The 19,421-nt window shown below is 47.6% G+C and overlaps 1 protein-coding gene across 1 annotated transcript in view; it reads right to left on the reverse strand.

The window, feature by feature from the left end:
• Positions 1 to 17,811, reverse strand: part of SREBF2 (sterol regulatory element binding transcription factor 2) — a 79,928-nt gene extending 62,117 nt beyond the window's left edge. Inside the window, exon 1 of the mRNA XM_033233788.1 lies at positions 17,547 to 17,811. Coding sequence (XP_033089679.1) covers positions 17,547 to 17,634 — 88 coding nt within the window. The 5' untranslated portion in view covers positions 17,635 to 17,811. The remainder of the gene's footprint in view (positions 1 to 17,546) is intronic.
• Positions 17,812 to 19,421: the final 1,610 nt, after the last annotated feature.

Raw genomic sequence — 19,421 nt, forward strand, 5'->3', positions numbered from 1 at the left:
TACAGGTAAGGACAAATGAGGCACTCAGAGGCCAAGTAACTTGTCTAATGTCACCCAGTCAGCAGGTGGTGGAGTTGGGATTTAAAGTCAAGCTCTTAGCTACCACATAATGCAGATGCTGTGGTTCTATTATCATACAGTATCACCGAAGAGAGCCTGGCATTGGACAGGTGCTCAGTACGTGCTTCATTCACAAATGAGTAGAGTGAATGCCCCAAGCTCAGAGACAGAAGGATGTGTCATCCCAGGTCTTTCCTGTATTTCCCAGCTCTTCACCTGCTGCTGCCCTGGCATCACACCGTTCCCTCTTTCACTCTCTTTTAGCAGGAGACTACAACATTGAGCGAGATACAGAGTGAGCCTCCAAGGAACTGATCCTGTATGACCCTGTTCTGCAAAAGGAGGCCCTCACATTTCACAGCAGGTGACCCACTGCCAACAAAATCAGGCACAAGTCACTTCACCTGAACTGTCCTCCTCCTGGGGGCAGAGTCTACAAAGCAAGAGATCTCAACCTTTTTCAGTCCTTAAACCATTCAGGCAAAAATGAAAGACCCCAACATCCCACCATCTTACCTTTCCATTCATTACCATGCCCCCAAATCTCCCTAAAACTAAGGAGAAAAAGAATACTCGCAAAGCAGGTTATCAAACCACGCTACAAATGCAAACATCCGGCCAGGCGCGGTGGCTCACGCCTGTAATCCTAGCACTTTAGGAGGCTGAGGCGGGTGGATTATGAGGTCAGGAGATCAAGACCATCCTGGCTAACACAGTGAAACCCCGTCTCTACTAAAGAATACAAAAAATTAGCTGGGCATAGTGGCAAGCGCCTATAGCCCACCTACTCAGGAGGTGGAGGCAGGAGAATGGCGTGAACCCAGTAGGCGGAGCTTGCAGTGAGCCGAGATTGCACCACTGCACTCCAGCCTGGGCGACAGAGCAAGACTCCATCTCAAAACAAACAAACAAACAAAAAATGCAAACATTTACTCAAATTTGCATATGCCATGTACTCTGGGCTGGGAGCTGGAGGATCCTATGTGCCTTGTGTGGAACTCTGCACAGAGCAAAGACTGAAAAGTATTGGTTTTCTTCCCACCTCCCAAGCTCACAGAGAAGACAGAGAAACCTAACCAACTCCATAAACTGCCACAAGGGCAAGAACAGACAAGTGCCTCACAAAGAAAGTGCTGTCAGAGAGTAGAGAAAGGACTGATCCATCCTGGCAGGCAGTGAAAACCGAGCTTAAAGGATGAAAAGGGTTTATAAATTAGAGAGAGGGAAGGGTATTCCAGGCAAAGGAAATAGTTTGAGCAAACCACAACATCAGGAAATGTCCTGTAAGCTGCTGAAGTAGAGAGCACAGTGCAAAATGGAGAGATGGAGCTGCCTATAGTTAAATTGTGAAAGGCCTGACTTAATGCTACCATATACATTTGGCTGCAGAAACTGCTTTTATTTCAGAGGCAAGGAGAGACACAGAATACATGGTGGGCATTTGCCACTTCTGTTCCATTTGTCCATCCTCAGACCCGACCCTCCCATTAGCACCCTGATCTTCCTTTGGAGAATCCCCATTGGGCAGTCCTCATGTGAGGGAAGGTTTCCTGCCAGTCAGCTCTGATTTGTGCATGCTCCCACAAGGAGTGCGACCCTTGAGGGAATGACCCAGGAAAGCAGAGACAATATACAGATCATGAAGGCAGACGAGTACTAAGCAGGAGCCTCCTTGGTTCTGGCCCATCTTCCAAATTGACTCTCCAGCTTTTTTAGTCATTCCATGCACCACCCTTCTAACAAATCCTTTTCTGTTCAAGCTAGATAGAAGTGGTTTTTGCCGCTTATCACCAAGAATCCCGACTTCTAAAGAACACACTGAAGCAAGGACGCACCTGACCAAAACCCTGTCTGAGGAAGATAACAAACAACACAGTTATCAAGAGTGTGGTCTACACAAAAGCCAGACACTCGAGCACCAGCACTGGTCAAGCCCTTCAAAATGGCTGTTCACTCAGCCTGGAACACAGCGGTTCTCTCCTTCCACCCCTTTAAGACCTCAGCTTATCCCTGAGAAGGCTTCTCTGATCCTACCCCTTCCACTAGTTAGGTGTTCCTGTTGGACAACATCCCAGACCTTCCAGATTCAGATCTTTGGGAATACCCTGGGAGTTCATAGACACATTCAAGTTTGAGAACCTCTGTCCTATGCAGTACTCTGACACATATTCCTAGAGCATGCCAAATTATTCCCAACGTTGTCTAATTCTATCTAAATCAACACCATGCCCACTCCTTTACCTTTTAAAATCCTATTTACTCACCCTTCACAACTCGGCCCAAATGCTAAAGCCCTTGTGAAGATCTTTCTAATTCCCTTCCTCAGTGCTCCAAAGATTTAGAGTTGTTCCTCTGTTACAGCCTCTGTTGTATTTTCCCATGTATTATGACTGTATGTTTACATATTAGTTCCCCGAAAGCAGAGGCCATTTCATTCCTCTCTAACACCGTCTACCACTGTGCTGTGAATACAGTGGATACTCATTCATGCTGAAATGCAGCAAGGATTTTTAAAAAAACAACTTTTGACCAGAGAAGGGGCTCCTAGACAGACAGGCTTCCTGAATCAGGGCATCTTCCACCTCATTTTCATAGGACAGCGAAGAACATGGAATCTCACATCAGAAAATCCAAGTTCATTCCACTTCATCAGCATAGGAAGCATTGGCAAATCATCTAATTTCTCTGTCTCAGTGCCTTCATCTATGTCCATGGAAAATGGGCATAAAAATCAAGCCTCGGCGGTGGCTCACACCTGTAATTCCAGCACTTTGGGAGGCCAAGGGGCGGGGGGGGTGGATCATGAGGTCAGGAGTTCAAGACCAGCATGGCCAACATGTTGAACCCCTGTCTTTACTAAAAATACAAAAATTAGCCTGGGTAGTGGCACGCACCTGTAATCCCAGCTACTTGGGATTACAGGAGACAGGAGAATCGCTTGAACCCAGGAGGAGGAGGTTGCAGTGAGCTGATATCACATCACTGCACCCTAGCCTGGGCAACAGAGCAAGACTCCGTCTTGTGGGGGGTGGTGGGGGTGGAAATCAAGCCTCGATCTTACAGCACTTATTAGGAAGACAAATGTATCAGGAGGACTTGGGTAAAGTGTAAGGCCTCACCGGAATGTTAGCACTTGGGAAGAAACATGATTTCCTTTCACAGCTGTGGGATGGAGAGGGCTTGAACTGGGCAGACACCAGGTTAGCAAAGCAGTTCCACATCTGGTTCAGCAGCTCGAAATTTCATCACCGTTCCAAACCAGATCCTGAACCCAACAGACCTGTTCCACAGGGCCAGGTGGAGGAGTAAGCTTGTAAGGGACATTTAGACAATATTCATTAGCAATTCTCAAGGCCTGAGATATGCAGAAATTTTCTAGTTTGCAAGCCCTTCGATAGTTTAGGATTAATTTCTAAACAAAGTTCCCCAGGGAGCCTTACCTTAAGGCATAGGCTCTGGGATTCTGCTACTCTAAAAAATTCCATCATGTCAACAAAGTTGAACCCTTAACTTTGTGGTCACTTGCACCACACTCTCTGACTGCCCCTCTGTGTCCCACTACCACACCTACAAAAGCCATTTCAAAAGGAAAAAATAAACATTTCCAAACATATTCTAAAAAAAGGTCCCCTAGTCCCACATCAACATGTAAACTGAAGTTCATTCAGTTCCTCATTCATTTTTAAATAGAGCCAAAAGAGGTTAGGTCCTGTCCTCTTCCTTTTTTGTACCTTAGCTACATCATAGGTGCTGCAAGAACTAAGTGAGCTAAGGTACCCAACCCCCATCTTACAGAGGAAATTAAGGCTCAGAAAGTACCCTGGGACCCAGGGGAAGTCACTTTAAGTGCCCAGCATAGAGCATTTTTTTAAATTTAAAAAATATATATACATACACATATATATGTGTGTGTGGGTGTACATGTGTACATACACCCACAAACACATATATATATTTTTTTGAGACAAGGTCTCACTCTGTTGCCAAGGCTGAAGTGCAGTGGTGTGATCTTGACTCACTGTATCTTCAGCCTCCTAGGCACAAGTGATCCTCCCACCTCAGCCTCCTAAGTAATTGGGACTACAGGCCAGTGCCACCAAGCCTGGCTAATTTTTGTATTTTTTTTAATAGATACGGGGTCTCACTATGTTGTCTAGGTATGTTGCCAGGCTAGTCTCAAACTCCTGGGCTCAAGGGATCCTCTCACCTTGGCCTCCAAAGTGCTAGGATTACAGGTGTAAGCTACTGCGCCTGGCCAGACACTTCTTGATAAACACATGTTGAATGAATAGCTTCAAAGCATACCACACCACCTGGTATTTGCAACTTAAAGCCTGCTTACATCAGATAGGGCATGGAGTAGAGGAAAAATACATGGGTTTTGGAGTTGCACATGTTTGGATTTAGGTCACTATTCCATCACTTACAAGCTATGTGATCTAGGCCTCAGTTTCTTCACCTGTAGCATACCGAATCGAAGAAAAGACTACACGAAAAAACATACAATATGAGATGAATGTAGGTTAAGGCATGGAACGGCATCTGGCACCCAGGGCCATACACATTCTGTGAGAACAAGGACTTTTTTTTTTTTTTTTTTTTGAGACGGAGTCTCGCTCTGTCGCCCAGGCTGGAGTGCAGTGGCCGGATCTCAGCTCACTGCAAGCTCTGCCTCCTGGGTTTACGCCCTTCTCCTGCCTCAGCCTCCCGAGTAGCTGGGACTACAGGCGCCCACCACATCGCCCGGCTAGTTTTTTGTATTTTTTTTTTTTTTAGTAGAGACGGGGTTTCACTGTGTTAGGCAGGATGGTCTTGATCTCCTGACCTCGTGATCCGCCCGTCTCGGCCTCCCAAAGTGCTGGGATTACAGGCTTGAGCCACCGCGCCCGGCCGAGAACAAGGACTTTGTTTATTTGCCAACACTGAACCTGGAGCCCAGTACCAAACAGGCCTACATAAAGTTCTGAACTGCATAGTGGGTGCTGCCTACACAGTGACTTCGAAACCTGGTGAATGGTCAAAAAGTAGAGGTGACTACGGAAACAGTTAATAACTATTAAAGAACAGGATGAGTCACGTTCACTTAGAGAACATCAATGCATCTCAATGTATCTATGTGGGATAAAGATGAAATGGTCTTGTATTCATTATCAAATAAAGTCATGTGTCACTTGACAACAGGATTCATTCTGAAAAATGTGTGATTAGGCAACTGCTTCATTGTGCAAACATCGCAGAGTATACTTACACACACCTAGATGGTATGGCAATAGCTCCATTATAATCTTTTTTTTTTTTTTTGAGACGGAGTCTCGCTCTGTCACCCAGGCTGGAGTGCAGTGGCCAGATCTCAGCTCACTGCAAGCTCTGCCTCCCGGGTTCACGCCATTCTCCTGCCTCAGCCTCCCAAGTAGCTGGGACTACAGGCGCCGCCACCTCGCCCGGCTAGTTTTTTTTTTTTTGGTATTTTTAGTAGAGACGGGGTTTCACTGTGTTAGCCAGGATGGTCTCGATCTCCTGACCTCGTGATCTGCCCGTCTCGGCCTCCCAAAGTGCTGGGATTAGAGGCTTGAGCCACCGCGCCCGGCCTTTTTTTTTTTTTTTTTGAGATGGAGTTTCACTCGTCACTCAGGCTGCAGTGCAGTGATGCAATCTCAGCTCACTGCAACCTCCTCCTCCCAGGTTCAAGCAATTCTCTTGCCTCAGCCTCTCCTGCCTCAGACTCCCGAGTAGCTGGGATTACAGGCACTCACCACTACACCCGGGTAATTTTTGTATTTTTAGTAGAGATGGGGTTTCATCATGTTGGCCAGGCTGGTCTCGAACTCCTGACCTCAGGTGATCCACTTGCCTCGGCCTCCCAAAGTGCTCGGATTACAGCCATGATCCACTGTGCCTGGCTGCTCCATTATAACCTTATGGGACTACCATCAAATATGTGGTCCACCATTAATCAAAATATTGTTAAGTGGTGCTTGACCATATGTGCACGTAGGAAGAATTAAACACAATAGAAAACAATTATCACAAGCTGAGGTCCAGCTCTGTCCAAGAAAAAAACAGAAAGTCCACCCAACTAACTCAGAAAAACTACTAAGACTGATTTTTAAAAATTCCAATCAAGGGACCAGGTGCAGTGGCTCATGCCTGTAATCCTACCACTTTGGGAGGCCAAGGTGGGAGGATCACTTAAGTCCAGGAGTTCAAGACCAGCTTGGGTAACACAGCAAGACCCCGTGTCTACAAAAAATACAAAAAAAGTAGCCAGGCTTGGTGGCATGTGCCTGCAGTCTCAGCTACTTGCGAGGCTAAGGCAGGAAGATCATTGGAGCCTAGGAGTTTAAGGCTGTGATATGCCATGATCACATCAATGCACTCCAGCCTGGGGGACAGAGTTAGACTCTGCATCAAAAAAAAAAAAAAGGTCAAATAAAAGTATTGTGAGAAATTAGACTATTTATAACAAAAGGGCATTTCCTAAAATATCTGCAGATTTTGGTGAAAAGTGGTCTTAAGAGAACTACAGTGAAAGGAAGTAACTTCCAGAACACCTCTATTTATAGTGATGGAAAGCCCCAAATAATTTTTACCTGAGGATGCACTGAAATTTTGGGGCAGCAAGGACTACCCACTCTGAAACTACATGAAAGAGAACTCAGACAAGAAGACAGTTTCAGTAAAACGGCATAAAACAAGAAACCATTTTCCAAGTCCCCCAAAGTACAAGACTGAAAATAAGGAGCTGCTGTACATCTTTTCTCTTCTCTTCTCTTTTCTTTGTGAGACAGAGTCTTACTCTGTTGCCTAGGCTGGAGTGCAGTAGTGTGATCTTGGCTCTCTACAACCTCCACCTCCGGGGTTCAAGCATGCCTCAGCCTTCCGAGCAGCTAAGATTACAGGCATGTGCCACCATGCCTGGCTAATTTTTGTGTTTTTGGTAGAAACAGGGTTTCACCATATTGGCCAGGCTGGTCTCGAACTCCTGACCTCGAGTGATCCGCCTGCCTCAGCCTCCCAAAGTGTTGGGATTACAGGCGTGAGCCAATGTGCCCGGCCTGCTGTACATATCTTAAGGAGCAATTTTAAAAGTAAGGAAAGCAGGCAAACCAGATAAAGGATCACTCCAAAAAAACCCAGAGCAGCAGAAGTGTAAGAAAACCCCAATCACTAAGGGCCTGAGCAAGTAAAGGGGACATGTGAGGTATTGGAAGGGATCGCTTAGAAAGTTGGTCTTTACCCATTGACTGTTTCGTGGTCTTGAGCAGAGAAAAACTGAGTGAGGAGCCAGAAGGCCAGGACCAGAAGGGTCTGTATGTGTGCAGTGTTGGGGACAGGGGCGGTGAGAGCTCTAAATTGGCAAAAGTACAGCAAAGAGGCAGAATAAAGGGAATAAAGAGTCCCAATTTGACTGTGCCTGGAAGCTGTGAGGAAACAGGCTCCTTCCACACATTGGTGGGAGTGTAAATTGGTTCATCCACTATGGACAGTAGTTTGGCAGGCTCTCACAAAACTACAAATGCACACAGAGCCAGTAACAAATATTAGGTCCTGCCCCTTCCTCTTACCTTTTTTTTTTAGACAGAGTTTCGCTCTTGTTGCCCAGGCTGGTGTGCAATGGTGTGGTCTCGGATCACTTTGCCTCCCGGGTTCAAGCAATTCTGCTGCCTCAGCCTCCCACGTAGCTGGGATTACAGGCATCTACCTCCATGATCATCTAATTTTTTGTATTTTTAGTAGAGATGGGGTTGCACCATGTTGGCCAGGCTGGTCTTGCTCAGGTGATCCGCCCACCTCAGCCTCCCAAAGTGCTGGGATTACAGGTGTCAGCCACCACACCTGGCCATCTTTTTTTTTTTTTGAGACAGTGTCTCACTCTGTCGTCCAAGTTGGAACGCAGTGGTGAGATCTTGGCTCACTGCAACTTCTATCTCCCGGGTTCAAGCGATTCTCCTACCTCAGCCTCCTGAGTAGCTGGGATCACAGGCTCGTGCCACCACGCCCGGCTACTTTTTGTATTTTTTAGTACAGACGGGGTTTCATCATGTTAGCCAGTATGGTCTCGATTTCCTGACCTTGTGATTCGCCCAGCTCGGCCTCCCAAAGTGCTGGGATTACAGGCATGAGCCACAGTGCCTGACCCCTCTCCTGTTTTACCTAACTGGATTCTTGTGACAACTAAATGTTGGAGACAGCACCACCCTTGCTTTGATCCAACAATCCCACTTCTGGTAACTGATTCTGCATCTACACTTGCACATGTGTGAAAGGATGAATTTACAAAGCTGTTCATTGCAGCATTGTTTTTAATAGCAAAAGACTGAAAATACCTTCAGATGTCCATCAAAAAAGGACTGGAAGAATAAATTACAGGTCATCATAAAATGGAAAACCATGCAGCAGTGAAAAAGTCTGGGATGATCTATAAGATACATTGGTAAGTGGAAAGGAAAAGGCAAGACACAGAGGAACAGGGCTTATAGCGTGCTAAACTTTTTCAGGCAAAAAGGAAAGCAAAGCAAAAACTAAAATCAATATTTGTTATTAGCTTGTTTTGTAATAACAGATACATTTTGAAGCAGGTAAAAGAAACTAAAAATTTAATTACTTGTGATGGAGTGGTGGGACTAGGCAGATAGTGGGTAGGGCTGGGAGGAAGACTTTTCACAGCATCTTTTTATGTATTTTATTTTGATTCATATGAACGTACTATCTTTTCAAAAAATAAAAATATTTTCCAAGTTGTAATTCCCAATCACCATAGTAATTTGTAGCACTGGAAATGTTTTTAAAATGAAAGGGCTATGGCTGGCAGTGTGTTACCCAGCTCATCTTAAATACTCCTCTTTGGAAGACACACACTCATGAACAAATTCCCAAGTGACTTGTTTACAACTATTCAGAACAACAGTAAGTGCTCATGTTAAGAAAAAATTGCAAATGATGAAAATGTTCAACAGGTACACAGGTATGCAAGGGTTTGCCTATTCAGATGGATAACATTAGATTATATGGTGATTACACCTCAACTACTTCAACATATAGCAACCCATATGTGAAAACACTGTGATATGGATGCACAGAAGCAATGTTGGGACAGGAATCTAGAAGGATATGGACAATCTAATATTCACGAAGTTCTTATTGAATAAAACTGCTTGAGAATTTCCGTTTTTAAATTATAAATTTGAGGAGAGAAATGATCGAGTTGAGAAAGAAGCAAAAATATATATTTTTTAAAATGCCAAGATATGAACTGAATATGAGAGCTATATAAAAGCCTGTTCAATGAGAGGCAAGCAGCATTCAAGAACATTAGGCCAAAGGCCTGGGTGTGAATGCGGGGAATGTTTGTCAAGGGCGAGGCCAAACAGAGGAGGGAGGAGAAACCCAGGGGACTCTAGTGTCGTGATCTAAACAACCTCCAAAGACATATCCCAGGAAATGTAACTGGATGAGACCAGGAGATAAAAATGGGTGGAAAATAAATAAGCTGTGGACAACAGCAGCTCTTTCAACCCAAACGTTAGCAATCCTCTATATACTCCAGTGTCAAAACACACCTTATGTCTTTAAAAAGGTACAAAAGGGATGAAAAGCAGATCTGTGCTTCAGCTCACCGAGCAGTTTTTCCAAAGCATCCCTCCCTGGAGCAATGTGAAGTCAGTTTCCACTCTTCTCCCACCTCTACCTCCCAGGGGTGTGCTGACCACAACCATCCCCAACACTCACTCCTAGCTCAGTCAGTTGGCCACTCCAACTTTCCCAGTGTTGTGAACACCCAGACTGAACTTGAGGTGCTTCCCTTCCCTCATGAGACACACTTTTACAGAGTGCCTATTCAGTGCCAGGTACTGCAAGGTACTCTGCCAAAGATGAAACTGGGTGTCTGCAGGGAGAAGCAAGCAGAGGCCCAAATCAGTGCCATGGAAAGGTTCAGGTACTGGAAATTCCTCTGGAGGCTTGGGTGACAAGTAGGCTGATAGCAGGACTGCATGAACTCAGGTATCAGACACAGTCAGCTCTCCAGAGCCCCAACAAGTAGGGACAGTGACTGTCAGCCCAGTCACATCAAGGCACATTGTAATGGAATTCAGAACATAAAGACAGGATCCTAAAAGCTTCCAGAGAAGAAAACAGGTCACACACAAAGGATCAAGAATGGAAATGGCATCAGATGTCTCTACTAGAAGCAAGATAATCAGACAATGCCTTCAAAATTCTGACATAAAACTCTGTCCAACCTAAAATTCTAAACTCAGCCAAACTACCAAATTGGAATGAGGTTAGTATAAAGATGTTTTTAGATAGGCAAGGCCTCAAAGAGTTACCTCCAATGTACCCTTTCTCAGGAAGCCACTGGAGGATGTGCTCCACTAAAATAAGTGAGTAAAAAAACAAGAAACGGGAAAGAAGAGCTTCAACTTTGCCCCCAAGGGTGATGGTTAGGGGTTGTCCCAAGGTAAGTGAGGGGAGAGCAGACCTAAACAATAGCCATCAGATGGGGCAGGAAAGAAGGGAACTGACCACTACATTGAAAGTTTCCATCACAAGATTTAGGGCTGAATTAGTTACAGGAACACAGAAACTAAGCACGTGAATAAATGGGACTATGTATTATAAGCCCTTGGAAAACACAAACAACAACAAATGTAGAAGATCTACCCAAGATAAATGAACATATATGTCCATACAGAAACTGGTACACAAAAGTTTGCAGCAGCTTCATTCATAATGTAGCTAGAGTGGAAACGGCCCAAATGTCCATCAACTGAGTAGATAAAAGAGAATGCGGCATGTCCATGCAATAGAACACTACATTGCAACATGATGAACCTAAGCAATATTATGCTACCTCTCTGATTCCATTTATGAGATGTCCAGAATAGGCAAACTCATCAAGACAGAAAGTAGATTAGCTCATTGAAAAAATTATTCCACTTTCCCCAAAGAGAACTACTTGCCTCCATTTGCCCATCTCCCACTCACCCCTGCTTCCTTTCTGCCTTGGATTCCCTCATCTGACTGTTCTGGCAAAGGTCGGCCTCCTAATACCAAGTCCCACAACTCCTTGCATGGCCTTGTCATCCTTTCTGTTCTTTGTGGCACTGTCTCCATCATCTACGGATTACTCTTTGAAAAGCTACCACTTTCCTAACCCCGAATCTCCCAGTTCTCTCCTCTTGACTCAGCAGGGCCTCTCTTCAATCTCCATCCCAGTTTTACCTTCTCCGAAGTACCTACGAATGTCTCATTTCCTACTGGATGACCCCCAGGCACCCCAATTCCAGCACAATTAAGACAAAATTTCTTCATTTCCCCAAACCAGCTCTTCCTGCTGACTTCTGAACTCTCCCAATGCTCCAGGCTCAAAGTCTTCGTGGGATCTTAGAATTCTCCCTCTGCTCTGCCTTCAGGGCCAAGCTTTCAATGAGGACATGTCCTGTCACATCCCCAACACTCACTCCCAGCTCACCCAGTTGGCTATTCCAACTTTCCCAATGGTGTGAACACTCAGACCGAACTGGAGGTGCTTTCCTTCCCTCATCAGACACACCTTTACAGAGCACCTATTTCGTGTCAGGTACTGCAGGGTACTCTGTCACACTGGGTGTCTGCAGGGAGAAGCAAGCACAGACCCAAGTCAGTGCCACGGAAAGGCACTTGAATGAGGGCCACTTCCCATCCAAATTTGTCACCCTTCATCACCTCACACCTGGAAGCCTACAGTTTCCTAATTGGCCTCCCTGCCTCCGGTCTTCCTTGCCTATCACCACAGTTCAATATTCTTTTCATTTTTTTGAGGCAAGGTCTTGCTCTGTCACCTAGGTTGGAGTGCCGTGGTGCAATCTGGGCTCATTGCGATTCTCCCGCCTCAGCTTCCCACGTAGCTGGGATTACAGGTGCCCGCCACCACGCCCAGCTAATTTTTGTATTATTTAGTAGAGATGGGGTTTCACCATGTTGGCCAGTCTGGTTCCAAACTCCTGACCTCAGGCGATCCACCCTTCTCAGCCTCCCAAAATGCTGGGATTACAGACGTGAGCCACCGCACCCAGCCCACAGTTCAATTTTCTTAAAACCCATGATTCGTGTGTCACCCCCTACTTGAAAATCTTCAACAATTCCTCCCTATATTCCATAAAACACCTTGCATCTACAGTACAATTTAGCTCCACCTCACCTCTAAGACCTCATCTTCTACTGTTTCCTCACACACACTATATTCCAAGAAATCTCTAGTAATCTTTTATTTCTAAAGGCAGCTTGTTCTAACTCCTCCCACATACTTGTCAGGCTGCTCCTGCCACCCATCTATTCGGACCCAGCAAAAAGGTCACCTCCATGACTGTGCCTTTCCTGATCCCAGTGGAAGAGGATGCCACCTTGCTGCCCTTCCAGAAGACCTGTTGTGTAACAGTGCATGAGGCCCTTTCTCAAACTAGAGATATATAACACAAAATGAAACCTGGGGGCCTGGGACAATAGAACATTCTGCAGTAGACAAGACACCACAGATCAACTAGCACACATGCTTTATTGGGTGCCTATGGTATGTTTTTTTCTAAAATTGAGCCAACATACAAACATCTGGGGTTTTTTTTTTTTTTGGAGACAGAGTCTTGCTCTTGTTGCCCAGGCTGGAATGCAATGGCGTGATCTCAGCTCACTGCAACCTCCGCCTCCTGGGTTCAAGCAATTCTCCTGCCTCAGCCTCCCAAGTAGCTGGGATTACAGGCATGAACCACCACACACGGCTAATTTTGTATTTTTAGCAGAGATGGGGTTTCTCCATGTTGGTCAGGCTGGTCTTAAACTCCCAACCTCGAGCGATCCACCCACCTCGGCCTCCCAAAGTGCTGGGATTACAGGCATGAGCCACCGTGTTCAGAATTTTTTTTAAAGATGGAGTCTCATTCTGTTGCCTAGGTTGTAGTGCAGTGGCATGATCTCAGCTTACTGCAACCTCTGCCTTCCGGGTTCAAGTGATTCTCCTGTCTCTGCCTCCCAAGTAGCTGGGACTACAGGTGTGCACCACTACACCTGGCTAATTTTTGTATTTCTAGTAGAGATGAGGTTTCACCATGTCAGTCAGGCTGGTCTTGAACTCCTGACCTCATGATCCACACACCTCAGCCTCCCAAAGTTCTGGGATTACAGGTGAGTCACTGTGCCCAGCCAAACATCTGGGTATTTTTTTTTTTTTTTTTTGAGACGGAGTCTCGCTCTGTCGCCTGGGCTGGAGTGCAGTGACCGGATCTCAGCTCACTGCAAGCTCCGCCTCCCAGGTTTACGCTATTCTCCTGCCTCAGCCTCCCGAGTAGCTGGGACTACAGGCGCCCGCCACCTCGCCTTGCTAGTTTTTTGTATTTTTTAGTAGAGACGGGGTTTCACCCTGTTAGCCAGGATGGTCTCGATCTCCTGACCTCGTGATCCGCCTGTCTCGGCCTCCCAAAGTGCTGGGATAAATCTGGGTATTTCAAATAAAAATCCAGACTTGGGCATCTCTTGAAAAAGAGACACTGATACGTCTCTTCCAAGAAGCCTCCCCGGACTTCCAAATCTAAGTAGGCTAGCCCAGTCACACTCTATAATATGGTCCAATTTTATTTTTTTCACAGTGCCCTGCCAAAACTGTTCATTTATTTTACTCAACTTGTATTTCCTCCATCAAAACGTAAGCTTCCTAAGAGAGAAGACACATCGTCTGTCTCGCTCAAGTTATACTTTGTCCATCACAGGAATACTTAGAAGCCACTCAAGAGATGTGTTGAATGAGTGAATGAATGTGGCCTCCCTGAGCCCATATCCTTGAAGGGTACCAATGGACTGGAACACAGCAGACATTGTGGAATGGATCCTTGCCTGCCTGCACCTCCTGGAAGCTCTCTAGGTTGTATCTACCCCTTATCCCCACCATACACATACAAAGGAAGTAAATGTACTCACCCTGCCTCTCCCCTTCCTCACCTGACTACAGCTCCTAGAAGCATCCAGGCTGGCTATCCTTGATCTAATCCAACTCCAAACCATGTCCAGGACAATTAGTATCCTGCCCAGCCCAAGATCACTGGATCACTCAGGAAATTCACAAATATTTAATGAGCACTATGTGCCAGGCACTGTTCTAGGTGCAAAGAATTCAGTGGGAATGAAACGAAGGTCCCTGCCTCATGGAGCTAACATTCAATAAGGGGAACACAGGGGTGAGAATCAAGGGATAATTTTATCTTCAGACCACTGACCTTCAGCCTGCCCAGCTCTTTTTGTCCTCCAAGGCCCAGGTCAAGAGCTACCTCTTTGGTGTGGTCTTCCTGGTAAGTCAGACTTTACCAAGCTACCCTCACTGCTAACTTTCACTTGTTGCCCTGTGCAATTTTAAGCTGTTCTATACTGGTACTAGAGTTTCTCATCTTAAGCTCCATGAAGCCATAAAATTCTATGGTATCTTTCATGATTCCTTACAGCTCAGAAACCACAGCCAGCACTTGAATACTTGTTGATCAACTGAAGACATGGAACCACTTTTCCCAAACCTGGCCCCTAGGTCTCCTGTGACAAAACAGCCACACCTCTTCCTTGTGCGGTATATAACTATATTTTGAGGCAAAACCTTATGCACTGTTATAAACCAGGTCTTCTGGAAGGACAGAGAAGTGGAATCTTCTTCCATTTGGATCAAACCTAAGGGACCTGTGAAACCACTGAACCACTGTGGTAGTTTCCAGAGGGTGGTAGTTTCCATTTTATTCAGAATTCTATGGGGATAAAGACAGTATTAACCAATAGGTAATTTAAACTCATTACAAATTAAGATAGGGTTGGGTATAGAGGCTCATGCCGGTAATCCCAGTACTTTGGGAGGTCAAGACAGGAGGACTGCATGTGCCTGGAAGTTCAAGACTAGCCTGGGCAACACAGTGAGACCGGCTCTACTATATATATATATATATATATATATAAAAATTAGCTGGGCACGGTGGCACATGACTTAGTCCTAACTAGTCGGGAAGCTGAGCTGGAAGGATTGCTTAAGCTTAAGAGTTCAAGGCTTCAGTGAGCCTTGTGCCACTGCACTCCAGCCAGACACTGTCTCTAAAAAAAATCAGGTGACTCAGCCAGGCGCGGTGGCTCATGCCTATAGTCCCAGCACTTTGGGAGGCCAAGGCAGGCAGATCACCTGAGGTTGGGAGTTCAAGGCCAGCCTGATCAACATGGAGAAACCCTGTCTCTACTAAAAATACAAAATTAGCCAAGTATAGTGGCGCTTGCCTGTAATCCCAGCTACCAGGGAGGCTGAGACAGGAGAATCGCTTGAACTCAGGAGGCGGAGGTTGAGGAGAGCTGAAATCGCACCATTGCACTCCAGCCCGGGCAGCAAGAGCGAAACTCCGTCACAAAAAACAAACAAAAAAACCAAATCAGGTGGCTCACACCTATAATCCTAGTACTTTGGGAGGCCGAGGCGGGAGGATCCTTTGAGCCCAAGAATAGACCTCATCTCTACAAAATTCAAAAAATTTGCTGGGCGTGGTGGTGTGCATCTCTGGTCCCAGCTACTTGGGAGGCTGAGGTGGGAGGATTGCTTGAGCCCAGAAGGGCAAGGCTGCAGTGAGCTGTGATTGTGCCACTGCATTCCAGCCTGGGTGACAGAATGAGACCCTGTCTCAAAAAATAACGAAATAAAAAGTAATATTTAAAAGTTAGATAAATAAACAAAATAAGACAAGTAGGAATTGACCATGGAATAGGAATGCAAAATGCACATGAATTTCTTTCTGTGCCCTTGCAGGTAGGCAGCTATAGACATACAGTACTTTCTACTGGCTGTATAATCTTCAGTAAATTAATGAAGCACCCTGGGACTCACTTTCAGGATCTGTGAGAGGAAGATGACTAGTATAACAGTTCTGTCTACCTGACAGGGTTGTTATGAGGATTGAGAACATTAACATGTGTAAGTGTTTAACACCGTCTGGCACGTAAGTTCTCAAAACATGTTAGCTGCCCTTGCTATATTCTCAACCCCCACCTACCCCACCCCCCATCTGTTAACCCATTTCTGTATTTAGGAGCACTTAGTAAAGAGTCTGTGGTTAGAACTGGGGCTTCAATTAAGGGTCTTACCACACTGCCCACATGACCAAAATGGAAAGCAAGGACAAACCAAGGGGAAAAATATTACAAAAGCAAAATGGGAAAATGGCAAACAGATCCTTTTCAATTTGCTCTATTTATCTCTTCCCCCAAAAGAGAATCTTCTGCTGCTTCTGTTTCTTCATCTGCACAATGGGGATGTAGCCATCATACATGCCTGCAAGGCTGTAGTGAGATCCTGGACATGAAAGCATGCTGAAAACTGAAAAGTACAATGCACCTGTGTTTCTGCCTAAGCTCTCTAAGGTGAGTGGCCTTAGATAAGTCAACATCTCCTGGCCTCAGCTTCTTTAATCACCGTATTAAAATAGGGGTAATAAGAATATCTCACAGGATTGTTGTGAGGAAGAAGTGAAATAATACAAAGTATTTTGGGCCCTAGAACATAAGAGTGCAATTATCGAGTTAATAAGATTATTAGCCTAGTCAACTGGACTCTTTCCTGAAAGGAGGGGTAGAGAAAAACCAATACTGGCCCAGGAACTGCAAGAACTAGGCTCTAACCAGCTGGGTGACCTTGAGCAAGCAGCTGACCCTCTCTAAATCGTGGTTCCCGTGGTCGAAAAATGAGTATTTTAAGAGAGGATCCCTGGGCTCCTACCAGCTCTTCCACTCCGCTGTTAAGGCGCCGGAACAAAGGCCACCCGCTCCCCAGCCCGTACCCGAGGGGCCACAACTCAAAATTCCTTCTGCTCAATTCCCTTTGCAGCGTGACAGCAGGAGCGCCCGGGTCTCCATCCCGGAGAGATGTGTCCACATGCCGCCGCCACTGCTCTCTTCATCAGCAACTTGCTTCTGCAGTCGCTGCCCAAAGTTTCGCGGAGCACCCGGCGACCTGGCCGTCGATCAATCCCGAGAAGCCCAGGGATTCGGGGCGCGGAGACTGGGGGCTGGGCCCCGGGAATCCCAAAGCCGCCCCCGCGGCCGGGCAGGGAGTGACAGGTGCGACGCACGGTCGCGGGCGGCGGGAGAGCGGACCACGCAAAGCGCGTGTGGGCGCGCGAGGGAGGCGGCAGCCACGCTCTCTCCTTAGGCTGCTCCCTGAGACGCCCCCGCGACGTCCCTGGCCCCGTGCTCTGGAACCCGCGACCCTCGCGCCGCTTTCGGCCCCGCGGCGCCCCAGATCCCACGGCCTCCCGGAGCGGCGCGGCTGGGCAGGGCTCAAGCTTGCAGCGCCGGAAGGGTTGCGGACCGCCGGGGGTACCGTGCGCACGGGGTTCTTCCCGCGCGAGCCGGGGCTATCTGGGGGTGGGCGCACGCGCACCCGGGCGAGCCGCCGTAACCCCTTCCTCCCCGCGCGGCCCCCGCACTCCCACCCACCTACTACTCACCGTCGATGTCCCCCAGGGTCAGCTCGTCGCCCAGCTCCGTGAGGGTCTCCATGGTCTCCAGACCGCCCAGCTCGCCGCTCTCGTCCATCGCCCGGCTCAGCGCAGAAGCCCCCCTGCCGTCCCGCTCAGGGAGACGCGGGGGCGGTGCCGTCGCCACCGCCCATGACACCCGACAACCCCCGCCCGGTACCGCCTCACCGGCGGGTGCCACCCGCCGCCATGTTTGCGTTGCACCCGGGCGCCGCACGAAAAGGGCGGGGCGGGATTCCCCCGCCCCATCCCGCGCCCCTTGCGGCCCCGCCTCCAGGCCGCGCGCCCCCCTGTTTGTTGTCAATGGGACCAGGCTCATCTCAGCCAATGGGCGCGCGAGGCGGCGCGTGGGGTGATGGCGCGTCATCGATCAGCAGCTCAGATTTGCATAGTGAGGTCCCTCCCCCTCGCGGCCTCCAAGCGAATGCCCGGAGTAGCCGCCCGGTCATCATCTTAACCTTCTCCGCCTTGTTTAAAGGAGCCGCTGCCTTCTCCGTTGGATCTGCGCCACACGCAAGTCCGTTCACTGGCCTGGGAGTGAAGGGTTAACAGGCCACCCTCCACCTGCGACCGCTGGCCGCCTCCAGCCCTGGCTGGGAGCACATTACGTCATCTTCCCAGCTGCCTCCCCGCGCTCTGACGGCCTGAGAAAACCGGCGGAGTCAAACCTGGCCCCCCAGCGCTCGGGACCGGAGTCCGCGTCATCCAAGGCCCGCTTCTCCCAGCCCTCTTACAAAGGCGGGCACGGAGGCTGACAGGGTTGCGAGTTGTCCCAGGGCGGTCAGGATTTTACGTCTTCTGCTTTGCACCCGCCGTGACCTCGCGCTTTCTCCAGTGGTCCTCAATCCCTGGCACCTCGGAACCACTGAGGACCTGAAAACCACGCCAGTGCCCAGGCCCGCCGCCGGCCTCCTGAGAGCGGGGGGGCCCGGGCACGAGTTTTTTGAAAAAGTTCCACCAGGATTCTGAAGCGCAGCCCACCCACGAATTTCCACTTCTTGAAGCACCTCACTGCCCCGTCTCGCAGCTGGTCGTGTTGTAAACTTCTAGGAATTTATCCTAAGGAATAAAAATTACAAGTGCTTAAAGAATGCTGTAGGCCGGGCGCCGTGGCTCACGCCTGTAATCCCAGCACTTTGGGAGGCCGAGGCGGGCGGATCACGAGGTCAGGAGATCGAAACCATCCTGGCTAACATGGTGAAACCCCGTCTCTACTAAAAATACAAAAAATTAGCCGCGGTGGTGGCGGGCGCCTGTAGTCCCAGCTACTCGGGAGGCTGAGGCAGGAGAATGGCGTGAACCCGGGAGGCGGAGCTTGCAGTGAGCCGAGATCGTGCCACTGCACTCCAGCCTGGGCAACAGAGCAAGACTCCATCTCAAAGGAAAAAAGAAGCACTGTAACTAGGAAGAGGTGAGAATAAGGAAATGAATATGTAAATTACATCCACACATGGAATACCACGGGATCATTAAAAATTACGCACACAAATGTATATTTATTGGCAAGAAAAGGCGTTCACAATATATTGATAAAAGGGAAAAATAAGTTTCCTGCAAGTTTGTGAGAGGCAGCTGTTGCTTAGTGATCAATAGTTAAGAACACACAGGCTGTGTGGAGGCAGACACGTGGATCCACTAATTCACTGTGTGTCCTTGGGCTGTTTAATTGTTCTAAGCCTCAGTTTTGTCATCTCTAAAATGGGGATAAAATAGTATCCCTCATAGCTGTGGTTAAGTGAGATTATTTGCACATTCAATTGACAATATTTATTGAACATCTCTGTGGCAGGGAAAAGAATGTGTCCTGCCCTCTGAGAGCTTCCAGTCTAGCAAAACAAACAAAAA

This window comes from Trachypithecus francoisi, unplaced genomic scaffold, assembly GCF_009764315.1.
Source record: "Trachypithecus francoisi isolate TF-2019V2 unplaced genomic scaffold, Tfra_2.0 Lachesis_group14, whole genome shotgun sequence".
Lineage (NCBI taxonomy): Eukaryota > Metazoa > Chordata > Mammalia > Primates > Cercopithecidae > Trachypithecus > Trachypithecus francoisi.